This window comes from Heliangelus exortis, chromosome 5, assembly GCF_036169615.1.
Source record: "Heliangelus exortis chromosome 5, bHelExo1.hap1, whole genome shotgun sequence".
In the NCBI taxonomy this organism is placed as follows: domain Eukaryota; kingdom Metazoa; phylum Chordata; class Aves; order Apodiformes; family Trochilidae; genus Heliangelus; species Heliangelus exortis.
Genome location: NC_092426.1, coordinates 41,273,420 through 41,297,853, shown reverse-complemented (window position 1 = coordinate 41,297,853; position 24,434 = coordinate 41,273,420). Strand labels below are relative to the sequence as shown.

General features: G+C 43.0%; 1 protein-coding gene across 2 annotated transcripts; it reads left to right on the top strand.

The window, feature by feature from the left end:
- The first annotated feature begins 1,616 nt into the window (after window positions 1-1,616).
- Window positions 1,617-23,310, top strand: ALKBH3 (alkB homolog 3, alpha-ketoglutarate dependent dioxygenase). Of its 2 annotated transcripts, XM_071744993.1 has the most exons (9): window positions 1,617-1,754; window positions 3,723-3,835; window positions 5,189-5,223; window positions 6,233-6,280; window positions 7,642-7,745; window positions 8,845-8,933; window positions 12,566-12,775; window positions 20,654-20,752; window positions 21,278-23,310. In XM_071744993.1, exons 1-9 carry the CDS (start codon window positions 1,667-1,669, stop codon window positions 21,368-21,370), a joined length of 879 nt encoding a protein of 292 aa, XP_071601094.1. In that variant the 5' UTR covers window positions 1,617-1,666; the 3' UTR covers window positions 21,371-23,310. The 2 variants fall into 2 exon arrangements, with proteins under 2 accessions (XP_071601094.1, XP_071601095.1); XM_071744994.1 differs by lacking the exon at window positions 6,233-6,280.
- Window positions 23,311-24,434: the final 1,124 nt, after the last annotated feature.

Here is a 24,434-nt window from a genome sequence, read left to right as displayed (position 1 = left end):
TGGAGGTCTCCTCTGTCCTTCTGCTCCCCTGTGACCATCACACTTGCACTGGAGCTGTGGTGCTTGCACAGTTTGGTAAGTAGAACTTTGTGTATTTTATGTTAGTTAGATTTTACTACTGTTTTTATAAAGGTTTCCATTCCAGCCAGATGGGTCTCCTTTCCTTTTCTTCATTTCCCCTTCTTAGGGATAAGAAAAACTGACCGAAGACATCCTTAAAAATTTTGCCTGTTCATTCAAATACCTGATTGTCCTTTAGTGTATATATAATAATGGCATTTAAATTACTGTACTTTTACTTGCCAAAGCCCCAAAGCTTTTATTAATGTCTTTTCCTGGCTCTTATCTATTTTACGGCGCTGATATTTTAAAATCACTGCAACGCAGAGTGAACTGCTAATTAGAACTATTAATTAAGCTATTAATAAGAGTTATTTCTAGATAATTTTCTGAGCACTGAAGGTCTTTGGGAAGAGCTGTGTTTACCCATTTGGCACTGCAGCTGTGGTCCATGTGGTTGTGGGACCTGATGCTCACTGTACTCCATTGCCCTGTGCCCACAGTTTGCTTCCCACTCCCACGCTGTTTTCCAGACTGCAGCAAGGAGTCACTTTCTGCCCTAAATTGCCTTGGCATTACTTCTGAATTTCATCTCACTGAGGTGATGGGTGTTCAGGTTCTTGGAAATAACGTCAGGATGGGTTTGGGTTTCCCTGTGGTGCCATTCCTGTGTCTTCCCAACTCTGCTCCAAATCAGCATTTTCGCCAACGATTCCATGCAAGAGTTGGGGTGAGTTTGCAGTCCCTTGTTTGAATGGGAAAGGCAGAGCAGGAGCTGGAATCATCTGCTTCCTGGGAAGAAGGGAACTGTGAGGAGGCAGCTGCATCCTGGAGGAGCAGAGCTGAGGGGCTGCTGCCATCACTGAGCCTGGGGCAGGGTGGGCAATGGAGTCCTGGTGTCCTTCCCTTGAGGTGTAAATGGAGAGCTGTGTGCTGCTTCTCTCTGAAAACGGGGAAAATACTCCTGGAATGTGTCCAGAGCAGAGCCACTGGAATGCTCAGAGGGCTGAGCAGCTCCCTGGGAAGCCAGGCTGAGGGATTGGGGTTGTTGAGCCTGGAGAAGAGGAGGCTCCCAGGGGAGCTCAGAGCAACCTTCCAATATCTGAAGGGGCTCCAAGAAAGCTGGGGGAGGGCTTTGGACACGGGGGGGTAGGGAGAGGACAAGGGAAATGGTTTCCAAGTGGGAGAGGGGAGATGGAGGTTGGAGATGAGGAAGAAATTCTTTGGGCTGAGGGTGGTGGAGTCCCCATCCCTGGAGGCCTTGAAAAGGCATTTGGAGCTGGTCCTTAAGGACATGGGTTAGGAGTTGGCTGTGGTGTTGGTGCAAGGTTGGGCTGGATGAGCTTGGAGGTCTCTTCCAAGCTAAAGATTCTGTGCTGAGCCCCTGTGCCAGGTTTCCCAGGGAAGCTGTGGCTGCCCCATCCCGGGCAGTGCTGAAAGTCCCGGGCAGGGCTGAAGGCCCCGGGCATTGCTGAAGGTCCCCGGTAGGGCTGCATGTCCCGGGAAGTGCTTTATGTCCCCGTCAGGCTCCGCGGCGGAGCGGGGCGGAGCGGAGTTCCCGTCGCGGGCGGATGCGGTCGGTGGTTGAGCGCAGGGAGGAGGGGGAATGGCGGAGCGGCGGCAGCGGGCCCGGGTGCAGGGCGGCTGGGCCGGCGGCCCGGCGGGACGGCAGCACGGAAAGACCCAGCGGGCAGGTAAGGAGAAGCGGTGGGACCCGGGCTGTGGTGTGCAAGGGACGGGACTGGGCTGCCCGGGTGGTTGGGGCTTGGCCGGGCCGCGGCGGGGCTGGTCCGTAGAGGCGAGCGCTGGACATAAAATCGCAGTAAATTTAGAGGGTGGAAGGGAGCTGGAAGGCTCCTGGGGTCCAACCCCCCTGTCAGAGCAGGGTCACCTCCAGCAGTCCCACAGAACACATCCAGATGGGGTCTGAATGTCTCCAGAGAAGGAGACTCCACCACCTCCCTGGGCAGCCTGGGCCAGGGCTCCCTCACCCTCACCCTGAAAAAATTCTTCCTAAGATTTATATGGAACCTCCCATGCTCCAGTTTATACCCATTGCCCCTTGTCCTGTCACTGGGCATCCCTGAGAATCACAAAGAATGTTTTAGGTTGGGAGAGATCTCCAAGCTCATCCAGCCCAACCTTTGACCAACACCACAAGGTAATCACTAAACCCAAAGTTTGGCTCCATCCTCCTGGCTCTCTCCTTTCCATATTTATCCCCATTGCTGAGCTCACCCCTCAGTCTCCTCCTCTCCAAGCTCCCAGCTCCCTCAGCCTTTCCTCCCCAGGAGCTGTTCCACTCCTCCATCCCCTTGGTGCCTCTGTGCTGGGCTCTCTCCAGCAGTTCCCTGTCCTGCTGGAACTGAGGGGCCCACAGCTGGACACAAGATTCCAGATGTGGACTCCCCAGGGCAGAGCAGAGGGGCAGGAGAACCTCTCCTGACCTCCTGACCACCCCCTCCTGATGCCCCCCAGGTGCCATGGGGCTTCTTGGCCACCAGGACACATTCCTGGCTCATGGTCACCCTCCCATCCACCAGCACCCCCAGGGCCCTTTCCCCTGGGCTGCTCTCCCACAGCTCAGTCCCCCCCTGTCCTGCTCCCTGGGGTTTTTCTTTCCCATGTTTCAGACTCCACACTTGGTGTCATTCATTCCCTTTCTCTCTGCCCAACTCTCCAGCCTGTCCAGGTCCCTCTGGATGGCAGCACAGCCTCCTGGGCTGTCAGACACTGCTCCCAAACTCCCTGACAGTGCCCTCCATGCCCTCATCCAGCCCACCAGTAAACAGATTGAGTAGGACTGGTCCCAGTACTCACCCTTGAAGGATATATTGAATAGGACTGGTCCCAGTACTGACCCTTGAAGGGCTCCACTGGAAACAGACTTTCAACTGGACTCCATGCCATTAACTGTTCCCAGTTCCTGTGCCCAGGAAAGCTCCCATTTCTCTGCAGACTGAGTGTCCTAGCCAAGCTGGGGGTTTTTTTTGAACCCTGAAAAAAATTAGCCAACTACTTGGACTTGTGCATGTAGCCTGTAAGTTGTCTGTCACAGATGCACTTAATTTCTCCTGTTCCTTAGGGATCTCTCAAAATTATTTTCCTCATCTTTAGAATTATGCAAAGTGAAGTTTAAAAATTTTTTTTTAGTGTCAGCCCATGTTTATACCTCTTTGCATGTGTAAATAAAACATATGTAATGGAATGCTTGAGTTGCTCATCTATACTTTTTCTCTAGTTTCAAAATGTTGTTTTAATATAAATATTTTTTTCTGACAGAAATGCTTATTTTCTAATAAATAAATTAATGCAGAGGGAAGCAGTTTAACTGCTTGGGAAGATTTCTGCTGTCATGCTACTGCATTTGTGGTAGGACTGAAAGGTTCCAGATGTCATCCTTCCTGATAAAAGGATGTGTTCATTTTTGTTTGCCTATGACTAACAAATCTGTCTTTTTAAAACATCCAGTTTTCTGCAGTTTTAACTCTCATACACTGTAGGTTTGGCTGTTTCCTGGAGTCTCTGCCAAATGGAGCAGGGTGCCTCAAAAATTATTCCATAAGTTCTTCCAAAGTGGATTTGATTTTTTTTTTTTGTACAGTGAAATTCTATTTCATGTTTTGGTTTATTTTTTGCCTTTTTTTTGCTCTTCCCTCTAGCACCTAAGGCACCAGTGTCCAGCAGCCTTGCCCCTGCAGGCACCAGACCAGCATGGATGAGGAAAGATGAGCAGCACCTTCAAAAGCAGTTTGTCTTTGAAAAGCCACCAGAGGTAAAAGTCACACTGTAACAAGCAGAATCTCATCCCTTATTTAAATTACAAATTATAATATCATAAATTATTATAAATTATAATTTAAATTATAAAGATTTTCAGACTTTGAGGTTATATTTTTATGCTTAAAAACAAACTAAAAACTCAGCTAAGCTGCACTTTGGTGTTTTACTGAGCAGTTTGCAGCTGCATTGCATGTATGGGTATCCCCCTTTTTAGCTTCACACCTGGAGTATTCATTATTTGTTCATTATAACTCTTTCCAGAAAGCCAAAATAACATAATTTCCTGGACACTCAGAATGATGCAGTGCCCTAAGCATGATTTCACCTTTCTTTTTTCCCTCAGCTGGGATATTGTCTTAGTTAGAGGGGAAGAGCATGGGATCTGTTTGATGGACTTGGCTTTATGTACTGCCAGCAAATGGAGGGTATTTCTGTACAGGGGGAAAGCAGTTCTTTTCTCAGAGGGGAAAAAAAAATCTTGAACACTCCTTTCTAAGCTAGAAGTGTTTGAAAGCCTCTATTCTTGCCTTGGACTGATTGGAGATAGTCTGGGAAGATTCTTTTATCTCTCTGGTAGAGCCCTGGTATCTATATAATGTTATATTTTGACCTTTTTTTGCTCAAATTGGTGCCTCCTTGTATCTCAGCACTCTGCTGAGCTCAGAGAAGAGAAACACAAGTCCCTGAGACAACCAGACCAGGCTGAATTAAACTACTGTGTTTTGGGGTTTGTTGTAAGAAAAAAAAAAATCTGAAGCTCTGCAGAAGGCTGCCTCAGGTTTGTTTGCTCCTGCTACGTCTGGTTTGCCTTGTGTTGTGCTCACTCTCTGGCCTGGCATTTGTTCATCCCCCCCTCTAGATTTTTCCATCCAAATGGAAATAATAATAAGAAATAGTAAGAAATAATAAAATAATAATATAAATAAGATAAGTATAGAATATATAATATTAATATTTATTAATTATATAACATTTTATATTACATATAATATTAGTATTAATATTAATTATATAATAAATAATGATATCATAATAATAAGAAGAAATAATAAGAATCCTTCTGGTTGCAGGTAAATAGCAGGTATTGTAATAATCCAAACACTTTAGAAATTCATGTCCTTTAGGGAGCAGTTGATGTTAAAAACTGCCAGCATTTGAGGTTTTTTGGGGCTTGGAGAGTGTCTGTGTGTGTTGTGACTGCTTACCAGTTGTCCAGAGGTATGTTTTGTGGTTTTCTCACTGCCAGGGAGTCACTGCACATTGCAGTTAGTTCTGTTTGAGCAGAGCATGGCAGGTACTGAAATGCTTCATCCTGACCATGTTTTGTCCTCTTGTCACCTTGCAGGTGGAGCGTAGAGTTCCTGAGACAGACACAATAGAGTGAGTAAACTGCTGGCATAACTGCCCTTTGTGTGGTTTTTCTGTCTTCTTGATTATTGGGAAAAAAAGAGTTCCTTTTTACACCAACAACTGCCAGAGCCTTGTGAGAAATTTCAGGACAAATTTCAGTGTGGCCTTTTGGCCCTTCTGTACCAGTCCCTGCCCAAGCAGGGGAGTGGGAACTGAGATGATCTTTAAGGTCCCTTCCAAACCAAACCATTCTATGATTCTACAGAACTGAATTCAGCTCTATAATGAACTAAGTTTCTAATTAGGGGAGTCCCAGCCTGTGTTAACCAATTATTGTAGCTTTGGTGTAGCTGTATGAGCCAGGAAGGAGGAACAGTTGGACATTCTGGATCAACAAATGTGTTCCCTTTGGTTAGCAACATGCGTTTTCCTAGAACAGCCCTGTGTAAACCATGTTGGAAATGACCTGTTGTTATCCTGGAATATAACTGGGGTGGCAACTCAAGCAGCTTTGCCTTTAAAGGTTTGGAAAAGTGGCTGCTAGTGTGTGTCACAGTGAATCTGGGTATTTGTGTCCTGTAGCTGGGTGTTGAAATGGGGATCTTCTCAGAATAACCCTGCCTGTGGCAGGCTGTGGTGGCATATGGTGAAGTTACAGATTTGGAAAATGAAGTTTGCTTCAGTTTGGTAGAATTTTCTTTCTCAGGGTGGCTGTGCATGCAGCCTGGAGTGGTTGGCTCCTGTAGATTCCCTGAGACATCCCTCATTTACGTAATCCTAGAGGCCTCAAACTCTGAGCCTTTGGTGAAATGATGGTGCACAAAAAATCGTTTGCTTCTGCAGCACCCTGGCTGCCTTACTCTGAACTCTGTCTCTCTCCACAACAGAATTTTTTCCCCATCTCTTTTTTTTTTTTGCTTTTTTTTAAACAAAACCTTCCCTAGGCCAGGCTTACAGTAATTCTGCTCCTTGCTGCCCAGTGTAAGATAATTTCTTGTTGTTTGCCCATCTGATAGCTCTTTCCCTTCTGCATCCTCAGCAAGCCTGGTGTGTATGAGCTCAGTGAAGAACCCAGTGGCATTTCTAGGTAAGGAGATGAAACTCAGTGTGTGCTACTGCAGGATGACATGGTGACACTCAGCTTCCTGGAGTCTGCTCTCTCTGGAGAGCTTTGACTCCAGCAGGTGCCCTTCCTGGTTATCTTCTGGAAATATTTTGAATATCAGGTAGCAGAGACTTGAAATTTGGAGCAGTGTCACCCTGCAAGTAGGTGATGTCTGTGTTGTATAGTTAAGAGCTGCCAAAAAACTTTTAGCTATAAATTGGTTAAAATTAATCTAATAAAAGCATTTGGTTTGGGGCAGCTTTGGTAAGTTGACAGTTTGCCATTTTGGGTATATGCCCTACCTTAATTATTTTTGCTTCAGGACACTTCAGAAGAAAACCTGCTTGTTCTGTGATTCCTCCTAACTCAAATGCATTTTGTTTTGTCTTGCTGTCTTAGCTGCATTATCAATATTAAGTATTTCCTTCTTTGGTGTTATTAATGGTGGAAAAAATGTCAATGTTGTGTGTGTTCATTTCAAAACTTTCAGCTTGGTTTCTTCTAAAATGCAAATGAAGTTTCAGACCAGTTTGAAAAGTAAAAATTTTGACCAGCTGGAAAGAGAAAAGATACACAACAGCTGGATTACTCTGTTGCTTTCTAGGGTTTGTTTTCATAATGTGTTGCTGGAATATACACATTTCTAGAAAGTTTATTTATTTACATCTCTTTTAGTACCTTTACTATATATAATCTTCTTGTGACATCTTTGGAGCATTGAATACTCATGAGAGTAACCTCTTGTGAACAGCATTCCTGTTTTGCAGCCCACTACAGTGGCTGGAAGTTTTGAATGCTCCTGTTAGTATAATAAAAATATAAAATGTACCTAGGAAAATGTAAAAATAAGAGAGGTTAAGTGCTCTGGGGTTCTTGTGCTTTGAAAAGAGAGGGTAGGATGGGAGTAGTGATAAAGGGCTATTGAAGTGGCATGGAGATGGTGAATGAAAGGCAATTATTATGTTGATTGTTAGACCATAATTAGGGCTATCTAATTTGTCAGATGGGAAGTTAATAACAATCAGAAAGATGCCATTTTTCACGCATTATATGCCTGGTTGTAGGACTTGTCTGATATTTTGATGTTTTATGGGGGGAAGATTTATCAGCAGCTCCTGCTGCCTTCTGTTCTTCCCTTCACACCTGCTTTTGGCTGTGCTCAGGAATAGGATATAAAGGAATAGGATATTCCTGTGCTCAGGAACAGGATGCTGGGTTTTGACTTTTGCTCTGATGCATTTCAGTCATTCTTACCCCCTTTGGTAATCCTGAAAATCAGAATATTTTGTCACAGCATATATAGAAGTTTATATTCATTCCATCTTTATCTTTTTCTTGCTTAGGATTCATTTGGTTCCTGGCTTTATTGACTCAGAACAAGCAGACTGGATGTTTGAACAACTCCTTCAAGACATACCTTGGGGGCAGAGAACTCACATCAGGCAGGGTAAGGGCTGTGTAGACCAACTTTTCAGGTCATTCTCAGGTCCTTTCCATACCAAAATCCCTTCATAATTTATCATTGCTTTCCATTATACATATTACATGCTTCACATATTTCCTTTCAGGTTTTTAATGTATATCTGAAGAGTCCTGCTGCTGATTTTTCACTTTCCCTAACATGTCCATAATGCCAATGAGAGCTTTGCAAAATAAAATTCCCTTTCTTAACATAATGTCTCCCAGTGATGCTGTAAAAAATGGTGTTCTTTGAGGTTTCTGTCACCAGGAATATTTTTTTGCTTCTCTCACTTTCAAATCCCAGCAAAGCTTGTGGCTTTTCCCTTGGCTTTATTAGTTCCAGTATGCAGTAAGTGCTATTCTGGATTTGTTCACTAAGGGGCATCTGTTCTTTCTAACTTTCTCTTCAGTCAGGAGTAGTACTGGAGTAGTTACTGGGCAGAACTGGAAAATATCTTCAGCATGTGTGTTTTAGCTTGCAATAAAGGTACAGCATAATGGAGAATGTTATCTGTCAAGGAGAAATAGCTACTGGATAAGTCTTTTCACAAGTTGAAAGTACTTTTAATTTGATGTGTGCCTGACACCCCAGAGCATGTGCACATTTGACAAAACTACTTCTCCAGCCTTGGTATTTTCTGCTCTTGTAATGCCCCACTAATGCTGCAGCCTTTTCTGCTTCCCAGAGCCTGCATCTTGCAAGTTATGTCAGTGTATTGGGCACTGAAACTGGGAGAATATAAACCAAGCCAGAATTATAAATAACAGTTTCATTTTCCTGTCATTAAATTGTCCAGTCCCTACCCTGTCTGGCATAGGGATGACACAATTGATGTGGTTCCAAGATTTTGGCAGGGTAATTCTCTTACAGGGGCAGTCCTGCTTTTTAATAATTTCATTCCTTCACTTGAGTTCAATATGTAAGGCTGAAGAGTTTAAGGGGCTGCTTTTTAATTTGAGGTGAGTGCACTGTCCTTTCATTAAGTTTCTTGGCAGGTTTGCATCATCTTTCCCTTTTGAAGTCCTTTGATAAGGCAACTGAGAAGGTCTTCCTCTGATTTTTTGTCTTTGTTTTTCTGTTTTAGAAGTAACTTTTGAGGAACCAAGGCTTACCTCCTGGTATGGGGAACTTCCTTACACCTACTCCAGGATAACAATGCAGCCAAATCCAAATGTATGTATATGTTTTCAGTTTTCTTTTACTATCTTCTACAAAGAAATCTTTTGCAGAGATTGAGACACAAAAAAACCCCAACAACTCTATTCCTCTATTTTTTTTGGAGTATCTACCAGCATTTCATTTGTGTTCAGCAACAGATTCTAGCAGAATGTGGGCAGCTCCATAAAACAAGCACTATGAGTAGATTGAGAGGAGCATGATTTAATTGTTAAATATTGGAAAAAAAAAAAATGAGAGGTCTGCTTTTGGGTCACTGTAGCTTTGGACAAAACTCCTGAAGTGTTCTGTGTGGGTTACTCTTAAGAATCTATACTGGAGATTGTAGTGTACTCTGTCATACTGAGTTTTTAGTTGTATGAAGATGGAGTAGTTGCTGAGTTAGTTACTTTCAGAAACTGAGCACTTCTTAAGTGAGACTTTAGGCACTTAAATGAGAATTTTAAATGAGAATTTTGTGAGTGCCATGAAATCCACACACACAGCCTGCTGACTCACCAGCTCCAGGCTGTAGGATGGAATTTTCCACATTCTCTTGGAAGGGTTAAAAGCTGAGTGACTCACTGATGTTTTTGTCCATGGTCACTGTCTCTCTCTGGCTTACTTTCTGTTGTCCCATTGGCCTGTTTCTCAGCACTGCTTTGTTTGAAATTTCCATGGCAGTGGGCTGCAGTGTTCTGGACCATAAATTGTGACTGTTGAAGGCTGGATAGCAGGAGAGAGAAATGCCCCAAGTCCCAGAACTGCTACCAAAGCAGGAGTGAGTGCCTCCAAGCAGCACTCAGATTGAGAGAAGTGTAAAGGTGTTATTTAACAACATGAGTTGTGAAGATTTTGCAATCTCAAAAATACTGTAGTTCAAAAATTCCATAACCTGTGGAATTTATGGGGAGAAAATGGGTATTTTGGGTTTGGTACTTATTTTTGGAATGTTTGCTTTAAAGGGATTTTTCTAGAAGCTGGGCTGCTCTAAAGATTGGAAGTGCCCCTCCAGAATCAGTCTTCTGTACATTAATGATTTAAATCCAGTTCAGAATCAGCTGTTGTGCAAACTGCTGCTGCTCAGAGACTGGGCAGAGCCTGAATTGTTGGTTTCATGCAACAAGTTCAGAGTTAGCTCTCTTTGGGCCAGTTTGCCTCATCCAAGAGGTACAGCACTGAAACTGGTCACATGTGCTGGTGCTGTCTTTCATCCCTGAGTATTTCTTCTTTTAACTGAGAGAAGTCCAGCAGAAATTGAGATGAGTGGACTGCACTGGAATATTTCACTCAGCTTTGTAGGCAGGAGTTCCTGTAAAAGCAGCAGCAGTGGATGGTGTAAAGAGCCCAGTCCTTACATGTAAAATAGGGTTTGTCTCACAAAAATACCCCCAATGAAATGTAATTTAGTGCACAGCTTGGCCAAAGCCAATGACTTGCTTTGAATGCTTGATCTGGAGGAGTAATTAGCTCTGTGCCCCTCCTTGGTTGGTTGGTTAAGACTGAATGTGGTTGCAGCACTGCTAAGTATAATCCAGTGTTTGTGCCTCAATGAATTTTGGTGTTAGATACTTGGGCTTTAGGTCTTTTTGTAAGCAGTGATGTAGCTGAAGGCACAGTAGTGTTTCAACAAAACTGCTTCCACTGCTGCAGGTTTGTAGTGGGGTTTCCACTGAGCTGTAGAATTCACCATCTGGTAACATTTAAATACTTTTGAGATAGGAATTGAAGGAATCTAATCCTCTTTGGTCACTGAAAAGTGCTTTTAGTAATTCTTGTTGTACTCTTCTGTCATTATATTATGTTCTCCACATACTGCCTGTCCAGGCACCCTGATGAGACCCTAGAGCTTTTTTTTTTGGGTAGTATTACTGGTTTCCCTCCATGTCACAAGCAAGCTCTGTTTAGTTATAATTAATTATTCTTATGACTTGTAGTCACAGAATCACAGAATGTTTAGGTTGGAAGAGACCTCCAAGCTCATCCAGCCCAACCTTGCACCAACACCACAGCCAACTCCTAACCCATGTCCTTAAGAACCAGCTCCAAATGCCTTTTCAATGCCTCCAGGGATGGGGACTCCACCACTCTCCTGAGCCTGAAATGTCACTGAGGGGGTGATTTAGGTAGAAATACCCCTATTTTGGGGGTCATCAGGAGTAGGGTAGTAAGGTTAGGACAAGGCTGGACTTGAATGTCACTTCCAGCCTGAGCCATTCCATGATTCTGACAGAGAAGATGGGATGTTGAGGCTCCTGCAGTAGAACCCATTGGTTAAAAACCCTTTGAAGATGAGGAAGCATGGAAAAAAGGTGGTGCAGACTTGATTGGTGAATACTAGGTAATCTTACTCTCTGTTGCCTCTGCCAGTGATGCACTGGGAGATGTGGAATCATTTCTTTATCCTCTCTTGATCTCTGTTTCTGCTTATGTAATGGGCAGCTATTCTGTCCTACATTGCTTTGGCTTTTTGGTTGTTTTGGTTTGGGTTTTTTTTTAAATATACTCATGTAGAACTTAAAAGCACTCTGACACATGAGAGTCGTGATGTAAGTTTGTAACATTAGATCATGATTCACTGGACTGAGTTGTAATAAAAAGTGAAGAGCTGCCCTGGGCTATGGGCTCAGCAAGATGTTAGCAAAGGGAAGGATGACATTCAGGGCCTGTGTCAGGAGTTTTGTGAACCACTGAAAAGTTACAATGTCATCATATCATAGAACCACAGACTGGTTTGGGTTGGAAGGGCCCTTAAAGCTCCCCCAGTGCCAACCCCTGCATGGGCAGGGACACCTCCCACCAGCCCAGGTTGCTCCAAGCCCCATCCAACCTGACCTGAGACACTGCCAGGGATGGGGCAGCCACAGCTTCCCTGGGAAACCTGGCACAGGGGCTCAGCACAGAATCTTTAGCTTGGAAGAGACCTCCAAGCTCATCCAGCCCAACCTTGCACCAACACCACAGCCAACTCCTAACCCATGTCCTTAAGGACCAGCTCCAAATGCCTTTTCAAGGCCTCCAGGGATGGGGACTCCACCACCCTCACCCCAAAGAATTTCTTCCTCATCTCCAACCTCCATCTCCCCTCTCCCACTTGGAAACCATTTCCCTTGTCCTCTCCCTGCCCCCCCGTGTCCAAAGCCCTCCCCCAGCTTTCTTGGAGCCCCTTCAGATATTGGAAGGTTGCTCTGAGCTCACCTTGAACCTCCTCAGGGCTGAAGAAGTCAAAACCCCAGGAGGTGATGAGCTGGGCTCAAGAGACTGTATTAAGAGTGGGGACACACTGTGACTGTGTGGGTCCAACACTTGTCTCTGTGTCTGTGTCCAAAGCTGCAGGACATGTCTCTGGTTATCACCCTGTGCTCACCAGCAGTGCCCAGGTCAGTCAGATGTTACCAGACCCCTGTTTTAAACTTCCCCAAGCTTGGCCAGGTAAAAAAAAAACCCAGGGTATGCATGAGAGAAGCTGCATGCTTTTTGCCTTTATTAAGATACTTAACACATAATTGCTCTTTGATTTCCTGTTTAAGGTGATTTGTTTGATTTCCTGTTCAAGGTGATTGAAGTGCTGTACATTTTGTTTTTCACTCCTTCCCCCTCTGTGTCTGCTTTCATTCCATGTCCCCTCCTCCTGCTGTCCCTGGCTGCAGTGGCCCCCTCTGCTGACCGTGCTGAAGGAGCGCATTGAGGAGTTCTCCGGCCACACCTTCAATTCCCTCCTCTGCAACCTCTACCGAAACGAGAAGGACAGCGTGGACTGGCACAGTGACGATGAGCCAGCCCTGGGGACAAACCCCCTCATTGCTTCCCTCAGCTTTGGTGCCACCCGGACCTTTGAAATGAGGAAGAAACCCTCCCCTGTGAGTATCCACGTCAGGTGGAGAGAGTCCTTTAGTTGCTGAGGTGTTCTTTATTTTCCTTCTGTGTAGAGAACATTATTAGTAAAAGCATTTAGTAATAGTTAATGAAAGCACAGCTTGTGGAATATTCTGTGGAATAAGCATAGGGATCAAGAAATACCACGTGGAATGTGACATCTTGAGCTTAGGACTGGATGTGTGTAGCAGTGAAATTGCAGCCCAGGCACTCTTCTGCCCAAATTAAGACCTTTCCCATTATTTAAAATTAAACCAGTGTTGGTGGAAGGGGACTTTCAGTGTTTAAACAACCCAAGGAGTTGATGTCATTTTCTTAAACTGAGGCAAGCATTGCATAAAGCACAGTGTCTGTGGGATGAAGAGTAGCCCTGCCTGCTCCTCTGAGTAAAAATGGCCTTAATAATGTCAGCACTTTGACTTCAGAGAATCACAGAGTTACTGAGGCTGGAAAAGACCTCTCAGGTCCAGCCTATAGTCCAGTCCTGGCTTGTGCATGTTCAGAGTGAGGGACAATGAGCAGAGGGAAGGAGCAAATTTCTTTTCTATGAAACACCAAACTCTCACATCATGCTTCATAGACTAAACAAAGATCTTTACTTTGATAAGGAGATGTGTGGAGCATCTTTTCAGGAGTTAATGATTCAGCAGGGCATACTCTTTCTAGGTAAAATACTGTGCTTGGGACTGTTTTGTTTACAACCCAACTTAAATTTTGCAATTTATATTCATCCAAGCACAGGAATCAGACAGTCCTCAACACAGACATATTCTGTATTGAGAACACCAGGCCTCATTTTAGGGTATCCTGTTTTAGACTCCTTTTCTGCATGTGTAGTGTTTCAGAACTTTGGGAAGAAGTTTGCTGATGTTGCTATTTATTCTGGTTAAGTAATGCAGATGCCAAAGCTGGGTGATACACCCTGATACAAAAGTATATGCTGATACACTGAAATTATGCCCATCAGGAATCACCTTGACTCACCTAGTCATGAACAGCAAAGATCAGAACTTGAACCAGAAAAAAAAAGAAAAAGAAATTGTCTTTTTCACCAGTTCTCTAATTTGTAAATTCTTTCTTGTCCAAACTGATCTTACTCCTGGTCCCTGAGCATGAGATCATGTACCAGTGCATTATATCAGTGGTCATAGTATGAGTAAATATCTTTGTGGTGATAACAAAATGTCATCTGGAAAGTTCATTCCTCTGGGAACCTAAATGCTGCTTGGATTGATTTCTAGAAGTGCACATGTTCCTCTTCAGTGGATCAAAATCAAAGGCATTTAGAATCCAGTTTAGACTTTGCAGCTTCCCTCTTAAAAATCAAACCCAGCTCTTGACCAGGAGGTATTTTTGTTCTGCTTTTTGAAAAGACACCCACAATGAGCAAAGGGGGGAGTTCAGTCTGTGCCCTTCTTTCATCTGAACTGCACCATTTCTTCCCTTCTCATCCTGAGATGGCTGATTACCTATAGATGTATCTCTCAAGCTCTGCTCAGGTTTGAGTTTTTCCTTTTTTTTTTTTTTCCTTTTGCCTCTGACCTGATACTTCTCAGTAGCCAAATCTTACCCAGGCAGTGTATTCCTCTTCCAAGTGTGACATCCCTGTTCCTGAGGTGTGATCTCCACGTGCAGAGTGATCTCTGGATAAAGTTGCTCTTAACTGCATCCTGTGCTTGAGGGAGCTCACACTTAATTATATGGCACACATGACAGATTCTTTGCACATTCCTAAAGCCTGCAATTTTCTGAAAGCATCCTATGACACTAGATGCTCTGCCAAGTGGGAGTTACAACAGGCTCTGATGGAAATTACAACCTTTCAGGCTGTACTACCAGAGGAGCAATTTTCATATTCTGTTGTCATGTGGCATTCTCTCTTTTAGGAAGGAAAGTTAAAGCTGGTGGTAGATAGTTGACGTTTGGTTCAAAAGCCAGGAACAGGAAGAGGAGTTTAGTTAAGGAAAAAGGACTCAGGTTCTAACAGTCAGCTCAGGCTGTAGGTTTTCATCTGCCAGCATCAGGTTTTCCGGAGTTAGGCTTCACTGGGGGAGAGAAGAGAAAGCAAATCCTCCCCAAAATTAAACCTCTTTGAGGGCCAGCATTCTAGTATTTCAGATTACAGAGTTTCAAAGGCCTTTTCTTGCCTTTTTTTTTCTTGTGTTTTTTAAGTATGCTGAGGGGAAAGGTGGAATGAAGATACAAGGTGAGAAATACTGTGGGGTAGAAGCTCACTGTGGGTAAACAGTACTAGGAAAAAAAAACAACCCCAAAGCAGTTGGTGTATGTGATCATATTCTGGATACAAACCAGTGTGTGCCCCAAATCAGGAAACATCTTGCAGTTTGTTGAAGAATGCTAGGTCAGAGGCTTCAGAGACTTCAGTTCACATCTGTACAAATATTTTCCATGTTATATCTTGAAATGTGGATGAATTTATTGGAGAAAAACATCCTGGTTTTCTAGCTGCAAAAAACACCAGTAATGCTGGTGGGTTTGGGGTTTTCTGTGCATGTTTGGGTGAATTTTGGTGTTTCTCTGGAAGGAATTTGGTGACATTCAGATAGGCCACGCTGAAAGTGTCACAAAAGGAAATCTTTTTACCCTTTCTCTGCATTTTTCCTTGGCAAAAATGGAGGGGGAAAAAAAAAATTACTTAGCTGCAGGTGATTTTGTTTGGTTTGTTTTTTCCTGAAGATTGTTCTAGGGTAAGAGGAAGGAAGAATTAATTTCTCTGTTTTTGCTCTTGGTGAGGACTGCACTGGATGAGTAAGTGTTTATCATCTAACAGAGAGTAAAGCAGTGTAGGTACATGCATAGCCTGTTAGAATCTGCATCAACAAACATCCCTTGTGGTTAAGTAGAAATAATTCTTCCTTAGATTGCAGCCCAGTGTATGCTCCAAGTGCATTTCAGGAGTAAATTCCCCACTGACATTAAAGACTCGGAATAGAAATTAATATGATTCCAGGAACTGCTTTACTTCACCTGTTGGAGTTTTTCAGCATTCTTTCTTCTAAATACTGCCTTTTCTCTTGATTTGATCCAGCTGTGCAGTTGTAGCTGATAATTTGTCTTTGCTTTAAATGTTTTCTGGGACTTTCTGGATGCCTGCTTGGCAATTCAAAGTGTACAGTGAAGTGATCTGTATTTTTTTTTTCCTTCTAGTTCCAGTGAATTACTTGAACTTTTTCTTGCCTCCTTGTTCCCTCCAGTCCTTGCAGCTCCTGCCTACACTGAAACCAAGAGACAAATCCTTTGCTTTAGAGCTGTGATTCACACACAATTGACACACAACCCATTGGTTTAGTCAACAGGTCCTCTCCTGCTTGCCCACAGCATTGCTGTCACCACTGTCACCACCTTCTCTTCCCCACAGAGCCTCAGGGCCCCTGATGCTCTCATACATGACCTCCTCATCCTCCTCTAGAGGAGCTGTTTTCCCTGTGTTGTTAGATGGGTCTTTCTGGTCAGAGTTTCACCACCGTTTTTACTTAACAAATGCTCAACCCAGAGAGGCAGAGAGGAGGATTTTCTGGAAGCTGAGTGTGAAACGTTTGGGTGAAGGGTGATACTTAAATGTCCTTAATGATCCCATGGCCTTAATGATCCCATCCCTAATGATCCCACGTCCTTAATGATCCCATGGGCTACTACTCAGAAGTTTGGGATGTAGAAGGAGCTGGGAAGCCAGCTTGTCAGGTTGCTCTGCTTCCATCTGTAACCAAGGAAACTGATGGGTGCTGGGGAAGGGATGGAGCTGCACGTGTCTGTTAGGTAACAGCAGGATGTTTGTTGTTGTGTTCTCAGAATCAGCCTTCAGATGAGTCTGTCTTGCAAAGGAAACACTGAAACACAGCCCTGCTCTTGTGGAGAGGCTGTTCTAGCAGGAGGTGAGGCTCTCCCAGTACTTCAGAAAACAGGAGAAAAATACTGCTTTGTGTCCTGGCAGAACTCATGGAAGGAGAATGTGGGATCATGGGGAGCACAGGAGAAGCTGGGGCTGGATCAGGATGAGGAGTGAACTTTCAGACTGGCAGGATGGAGACTTTGGGGCAGGAGTGTTGCCCACCAGTCCTGGCAGGACTTGAGCAGCAATAGCCAAGGAGAAGAGAAGATGGGAGCACTTCAGTCTGCTAGGTCAGCTGCAGGAAGACTGGGGGACTTTGAAGATAGTCCCAGGTAGATGGGCAAGTAGATGATGTGAGGAGAGGGCAGTAGGACTGATATTCATTCTTTCAGAATCCATGAAGAGCTGATTTGTCAGAGAGTCACAATAAATAGGTAAAAATCAGAATTATTTATAGATGAAGCCACTTTGTGTTGGAGGAGGGTGTTTCGCAGCTGATGGTAGAGGGGTAAACTGGAAAAGGGAGGGGTACAAGGAGTATGGAAGAAAAAGAGGAGATCAGAAGTTTTGTAAGGATAGTTCTCTTGGTAATAGGGAAATAGGTAAAGCAGAAGATTGGAAGCCAGCACACCCCATGAGAGCTGCTGACTTTAGACTTTGAGAAGAATTTTGCATCATTTGTGTGTATAGCTGCCCTATTACTTGTTCTTTTACAGGGTGTTTATTTTTCCTTCTATTATAAGGTGCTTCCATGCTACCCAGACCCAGAATCTATTTCCTACTACTATCTTAATTAATTTGACTGAGACTTTAGAAGCAGACTTAGGTGATTTATATAGATCTACAGCAGATACTTTCTTTTCCTTGTTTTTTTTAATTTAATACCATTTTGAGAACCTTGATTGGAGTCTCAGAGTTTGTACAGATTTTATATTCACAGCTTTCCATCAGCTCATGCTGAGCTTTCCCCCCTTATTCCAGTTACTGGAATTAAGGCTAAAAAAAGTTCAGCCAGCATACTTGGGTAGTGTAAAGCCTGGACTGCATTAGATGTGCAACTAAGATTATGAGAGATGCAGAACAGCTGCTTTGCTAGACCTGTTCTTGGAAGTAGGTGTTTTTGTAATGTATTTTTTAATGTATGTATAGAATTATGAAGTGGCCATATGAAAGTTACCCCATACATTTCTTTTCATGTTTGTTAGCAGGATTTTTAAAAAGCTTTTTAGATGTCAAGAATAAATTTCCTTTACGAACTTCTTGACCTGTGCAACTCAGATGAGTTTCTGTGTATCTGACACCATCTGAAGATTGAAGTCGTGAGGTGAGACTGGGTGGATAGTGTTAGTCATGAGTTTTTGTCTGACTTCAGCTCTGCAGAACCAATTAATGTAAAAAAATCACTTCTTCTCAGTAAAATTAAACTCTGAGATGTCCCACTTAAGAGAGAGAGTAGCTGCTGCATTTACATACTGATATTTCTAAGCCAGGAGGATATTTTCTTCCAAATGATTTATCTTAGCAGAATTCCTTTTTAATCAAGATGAGCAAGAGATAAAAATAAATCCACAGTTGTCCATCCACAAAATGAAATGATGTAATCCTGTGAAATAGGAAACAGCCACACAATGGTATTTCTCTGCTTTTCATCAGCAGTCATGTTCATAGTAGCTATTTTTATAAACTTTTTTTTCCTTGTTTTCTCTGAAGTTTAGGAAGACATTTTTGCCATCACAGCTTTTCAGCAAGCCGTGAAGTTTATAGAGACAACTGTGCATCAGGTTGGGCCACTGCAGAATGAAGCTTCAAGGAAATTCATTCTTGTAAAACCAGTAAAAAGTGTTGGGTCAGAGCTCTTGGGTCTTATTAATGGCTCCCAAAAGACTCTGTCTCCCTTTGATAACCCTTTAGTGTTTTCTTCCAGCTGTCCTGTTTCTGCAGAGCCCTCTTAGTTTCCCTGCATAACTCAAGATACAGCTGAGTCCTGGAGGTCTTGTAATTTTGTTTCTATTGCAGAAACCTGGGACTTTTGTCCCTGTGAAGTGACTTTAACTGCACCTCAATCTGGGTTAAGTCTTCCTGTGATAGTCCCATTTTCCAAATCTCAGTTGTCCTGTGCTCTTTCCAACTTCTTTGTGAGCTGTTTTTGTGACAAGTGACATAAGTTGTGACCTCTCAGATCTTTTTCTTTTTTTTTTTCTTTTAAGTACAATTTTATTTTACAGGACAAAAGTGACAAATGCCACTCTGGTAATAACAGGTTTTGTTGAGTCTGGAGTAATTGCTGCCCACAGCTGGGTCTGAAATAATTGAGCATTGATTCCTCTAAACACTCAGCAAGTGTGATTTTAGGAGTCTGCCAGGCATATAAGAAACTGGACAAGAAGATACTGCCCAGCTAATTAAAAAATAAAAAATCTGAAGCATTTGCTCAGCAGCTGTCTAAGATATAAGGTCCCTTACTGCTGCAATACAGTCATGCTTTAGAATTTAGAATTCTAGCCTAATTATTTTTTCTCATCTCTTTCTAGTAATTGTGTATTTCTGCCATTTCTTTTAAGAACAAAGAACTGATTTGGTGATGACATTGGGAAAAACAAACCAAACAGTATATCTGCTTGTAAAGGCAATAGATATAATAGATATAATAATATATATAATAGATATAATAACAAATACACATTCAAACTATCTCTTTGCTACATGCATCCAGTCAGTACAATGTAGAGACTGAGATCCTGAAATGCCCTTTGGGGAACAGTTGTTTATTATCCACTTTACACTTTCAAGCTTTCTGTAACTTTTAGACTTCTTGAGTCCCCTCCCTTTCAACACTCATTAAAATATTTTTCTTACTCCCTCTCTCTCTTAGAAAATCCCTGTATTTTGCGTGTAATTTTCTCTCTGAAACTTCCCTGAATTCTTCATTTCAGAGTTGCTTTCCACTCCTCTTGGCCAGCTTGCAAAGAAACAGATATCTCTAAAAGATATTTCTAAAAGAAATCTCTAAAAGGCAAACCAAATCCTGCCATATATAATACCATATACATAAGCTGGTTTTGGGGGGCATCCTGCTTCTCCTATTCACATGCCAATATTAATGGAGTTATTAAAGTGTTAAATGGAATTTGTTCAAAGTTTGCAGCCATTTTTATGCAGCTGTTGATGGCAGCTAAACCCAGAAAATATCAGAGGAGTAGAGAGAGCATTATAGCACCTGCCCATGTGGCATTCTGGAAGGTATTTGCCAAGCACAGTGTGATTTCATGAGGTTGCTCTCATGGCTGACAGAGAGCTGGCAAAACAGACCTGAGCAATTTGACTTAGCAGTGTACAGTGGATTTAAAACTGGAAAGGGATGTTGCAAAGCAACAAATTGCTGCTTTTCCCACTGATGTGGCACGTGTGAGACTGGTGCTGGGGTGTTACTGCTGACCTATTATTTTGTGTTTGTGCTTTAACAGAGGTGGATGGGATCTGGAGGCTTCACAGAAGGTTGCAATTTTGTTGTCTCCTAGTTCAGCAGTCTGTTTTGTTTAAGAAAAGTTCTAAGAAAATGTGTTTTACAGGGTACTGTAGTAAAAGGAGATGTTTTTTTGGGAGGGATAGGAAAAGTTCTTCATCTAGCAGATGTGTGCCAACATGTGATGTCCAAACAAGGCAAATTCAGAGCAGGAGAAAGCTGTGTATTTTTCATGGTGTCTGTTGCAGAATGGCTCCAGGCAGAACTGTGAATTTCAAGATGTTTCCAAAAGGTTTGCAGCCTCATTCCAGAATTTTGCAGTAGATGTAGGAACTTGCTGAACTTCACCTGTGTTGTACAGGCAGTGAGACCCAGTGGTTCTTTCATCCTTAAATCACTCAGCTCCTGAACTCTTGATGAAACAGGGGAGGTGGAGTTGGACTCCTTGATCTTGTACAAGCTTCCATTCCTCCTCTCTACTCACAGCTCTGGTGACTGATCTCCAAAATTCACATCCCTGCTTTCAGTGTCTAATGGCTCTTTTTTTAGGAAGAAAATGGAGATTACACTTACGTGAAAAAACTGAGGATTCCACTTGATCACGGGACTCTGCTGATGATGGAAGGAGCTACCCAGGAGGACTGGCAGGTAGGAATTCCTTGACACCATTCACATGCTGTTACTTGCCTTGAAGTTTTCTGAGTATGCAGAAGGCACTCCCATAAAGGTGCAGGAATTCTGCTTCCAGTGACACAGCTGATTCCCAGCACAATAAATACTGCTTTCTGCCTCAGGATTTCCCAGCACACCACAGAAACAATGGGATTTTTCCTTTCAGCTCTGCTAAGTTGATGTCATAGGAATCAGCTCAGATGTTGCCAGCTTTAAACCTTAGCAGTGAAGGCTGCAGCAAGGACAAAAATCCCTTTAGGAACTTTGAATAAGAAAAAGTTGCAGCTTTATTTAAAAAGTTTACAGTAACCCACAAAGACATTGTTGTGTTTTCAGTGGCTCTGAGCAGACAGAGCATGGATTTTTTTGTCTTACCTGTGTGCTTAGAAGTGTAAATAAAAAGCCATCACAGGAAATTAAGTTTTTTTTATTGATGACCTGTATTTTAATGCATAAACTCATGGTTTTCTTTTCTTTTCTTTTTCATAATGCCCCTTACAGCACCGAGTGCCTAAGGAATATCATTCTAGAGATGCACGGATAAACTTGACCTTTAGGATCATTTATCCAGAACCTGATGGATTTCAGCAGTGAAGAGGCACTTTGGGCATTGTTGGATATAAACCCACAGCAGATCCAGAGCCTCAGATTGCTGCAGATTTAAAGGAAGCCTCACAGGAACAGAGGTTCTGTGAGATCTCTGACAGGGGGAAAGAACTGATACTGGGAAGATGGTTGACAACAAGAAGCTGCCTGTGTTAGGTGAACAGTGCTGTTTTGTTGTCAGCAGTGTTGTGCTGTTAGATGATGATAAATCACAGGCTTTAAGTGTGTGAAAAAATGATGATTCCTAAAAGAAGGCAAAGCACCTGAAAGATCTCCTAGGTACAGACTGAAGCAGAAAGCTTCAGTGGGCAGTGATTTCTGTACCTGCTTTTGTCTCCCCTTTTCTCCCAAGTGTTGGTCTGTGTTCTAAGCAAGGACAAGAGAGGAATGCTTTGTGGAAAGTGTGTGCACTGCCTGGACAGAAATGAGAAAGCTGCACTGGAGGATGATGGCTGTGTGAGGATTACTCATTTCACCAGGGGGTAGTTGCCTGCTTTTTACTTGCAGGTTGCAAAGTCTTCTCCAATAAATCAATAATTCAAGGAATCATATAAACAGAGGGTCAAGGTGCCCTTCTGCTGTCATCTCTGGGGTCAAACTTTATCCTCTGGATCCAAGGCAGATAAAGGCAAGGGGCAGAGACACCTTAGCCATGAGCTTTAGCAGCCAGGTCAAAGCTTCCCATTGCTTGGGTACTAACAATTATTCCTCCCTGTTGGCTTGAAGCTGTTACCTCTCTGTCAGAGGCAGGAAAAGAGATGAAAACCATTACTTTCAGAATTTGCTATTAAAACTCCCTAGTTCCATATTTCTTTTCCTGGTGTAGCAAGCTGTGGCTTCCAGTGATTTCAGCATCTCTGCAAATTAAGCTTGTGCTGCCAGGTTTGGGACTCAGAAGAACAGGTCTGAAGTTTTGGACCCAAATGATTATAATCACAACATAACTCAGTTGCAAAGTTACACCAAGTGGAGTGGAGTAGTAGATCCTACCTGTTGGTAGGAACCAGTGAGCTGTCTGCATGGTAAGTTAGGTGAACTGCCTCTCTAGTTTAAGTTCTCCCTGCAGCTAAATGGCATCCCCTGTGCTGGATCAAAACATGGGTTTAATTTTTTTTATGCTTTCTGCCTGATGGAGGATCTGTGCATGGTTCAGTATTCCTAGAAACAGGTTGCCTTTACTAAGAAAGCTCTTTAGTGCAAGAAAAAAGGGTTGTTTAGAAAATGTCTGTCTCTTAATTAGCCAGCATTTCCTGTACTTTAAAATTCATGATTAATACTCACTTGGGCCTATGTTTTGATGTTATTAATGACCCAAAGGATGGTCTTATTGAGCCATTTCAATCCCTGTGCTCTGAAATTGGACAGAACAATTCTCTTGGTGTATCAGACAGCTCTAGAAGCAGCCTCTCCATCTAAAGCACTGCACAGCTTTTGAAACAGCTTATTCTAAAATGAATGAATGGTATTGGAAAACTGACTTTGCTCTCTGATAATTTCTTCATTTTCATCCCAGTTTGTTTAAAAATAGGGTTTGGGGAGTATATTTACTGTTAATTCCTTACTGTCGAGTCTAAGATCAGGCTCTGTGCTGTCTGTCTCCTGAGAATGTGAGTGCTGAAGCAGGCAGATGGTTACTTTCACCTTTCCTTTCTCTGGATGAGCTTTGTGCCCAGGTTTATCAGTCCTGAGAGAGCTTTTCCTTAACCAGGTGCTCATCTCTCCAGGTATCCCAACAAGGCAACACTTCACACAAACTAAATGTATTTACACTCTGTTAAGAGCAGTCCAGCTGCAAGAGCACAGAGGAGGTGGGGGCCAGACTTGAAACTTCTCTAAACCTCAAACCTCAGCCTGTGGAAACTGCATCTCTTCAAGGAATTAAATTCAAAATTAAATTCAAATCAATTGAATTAAATTCTGGCACTTCACTGGTGGCAGGGTCCTGATTCTGTTGCTGAAGAACAGTCTGTACTTGCTTTCTCAGGTTCAGTTTATAGTGTTAGCAAATTGTGGTTTAGTTTCTTTATTTCCACTGGTGTGGGAGAACCCAAGGTTTCCTCCCCAACAATAAAACTGAAAAATTCCGTGTCCATTGGGGAAATCCCCTTTTGTTAGTGGTGACTGCTACATTCTGCACTCTCTCATGTGTCAGCTGTGCTCCTGCCTCTATCCAAAACTGGTTGATGATGGAGAGAAGGAATGTGGCATTGTCCCTCCCCCTGTCCTGAGTGCCCTGCAGTGGGAACAGTTGGCACAGAGGTCAGATTTCCTGGTCAGCTGGGAACTTGCTTCATTCCTCCCCCCACCTCCTCCCAAAAAATCCACCTAGCCAGGTGGCAGTGGATTGAAACCTCCTGCCTGCTGGAACAGCAGGAAATGGCTCAGAGCAGGGGAGATTCCAGCCCACATCTCCTCAGGAGATCTTTCTGCAGGGATGTTTTTCCTGTAGGTAGAAGGTTCTTGAATCCTGCAGGTGCTTTTGCAGTTCTCAAAATGGATGTGTGCAAAAGTGTGATTTCAGAAGTCTTGAGCCTTGTGGTGTTCTCGTGGCACCTACCTAAAGATTTTTCATTAGGGATTGAGGCAGCTTGAAAATTTTTAGTGCTAATATTCAGTTGTTTCTGCTGCTGGAGTCTGCAGAGGGTAAGGTATTTGGGATGGTGAGTATGTACAGTTAGGTTCCATCCTTTAACTTAAAGCTGAATAAACCTCTCCTATAGTTAGATAAATGTGAAATGGAAAGGGGGTGGCAGGAAGGGGTTAAGAAACCAGAATTTTTCCATCATGTTAGCAAAATACAGAAAACTTGTGGGGTTTGGGACAGAACTATGGGATCTGTGAATCCCTCATGTTTCCTTCCCAAGTGCTGCTACTACTGACTTAGTTTAAAAGCATTTACCACCCACTTTTGCCTTTTCTGGGCATAAACCTTGTCAGAATGGATAGGAAATGTGCCTCACTCTGCTTTGTTTTCAAAGTGCTGCTTTTCCTTCCTTGGGGTTTCCATGGCAACCTGGACCATTTGTTTCAGTTGGAGCTCACAGGGCCTCCC

Excerpts from the sequence above, each read along its gene's own strand:
- ALKBH3 (XM_071744993.1), top strand. The coding sequence starts at position 1,667 with ATGGCGGAGCGGCGGCAGCGGGCCCGGGTGCAGGGCGGCTGGGCCGGC. Across the intron at positions 3,836-5,188 it reads TCTTTGAAAAGCCACCAGAG|GTGGAGCGTAGAGTTCCTGA; the intron begins GTAAAAGTCACA and ends GTCACCTTGCAG. Across the intron at positions 12,776-20,653 it reads TGAGGAAGAAACCCTCCCCT|GAAGAAAATGGAGATTACAC; the intron begins GTGAGTATCCAC and ends CTCTTTTTTTAG.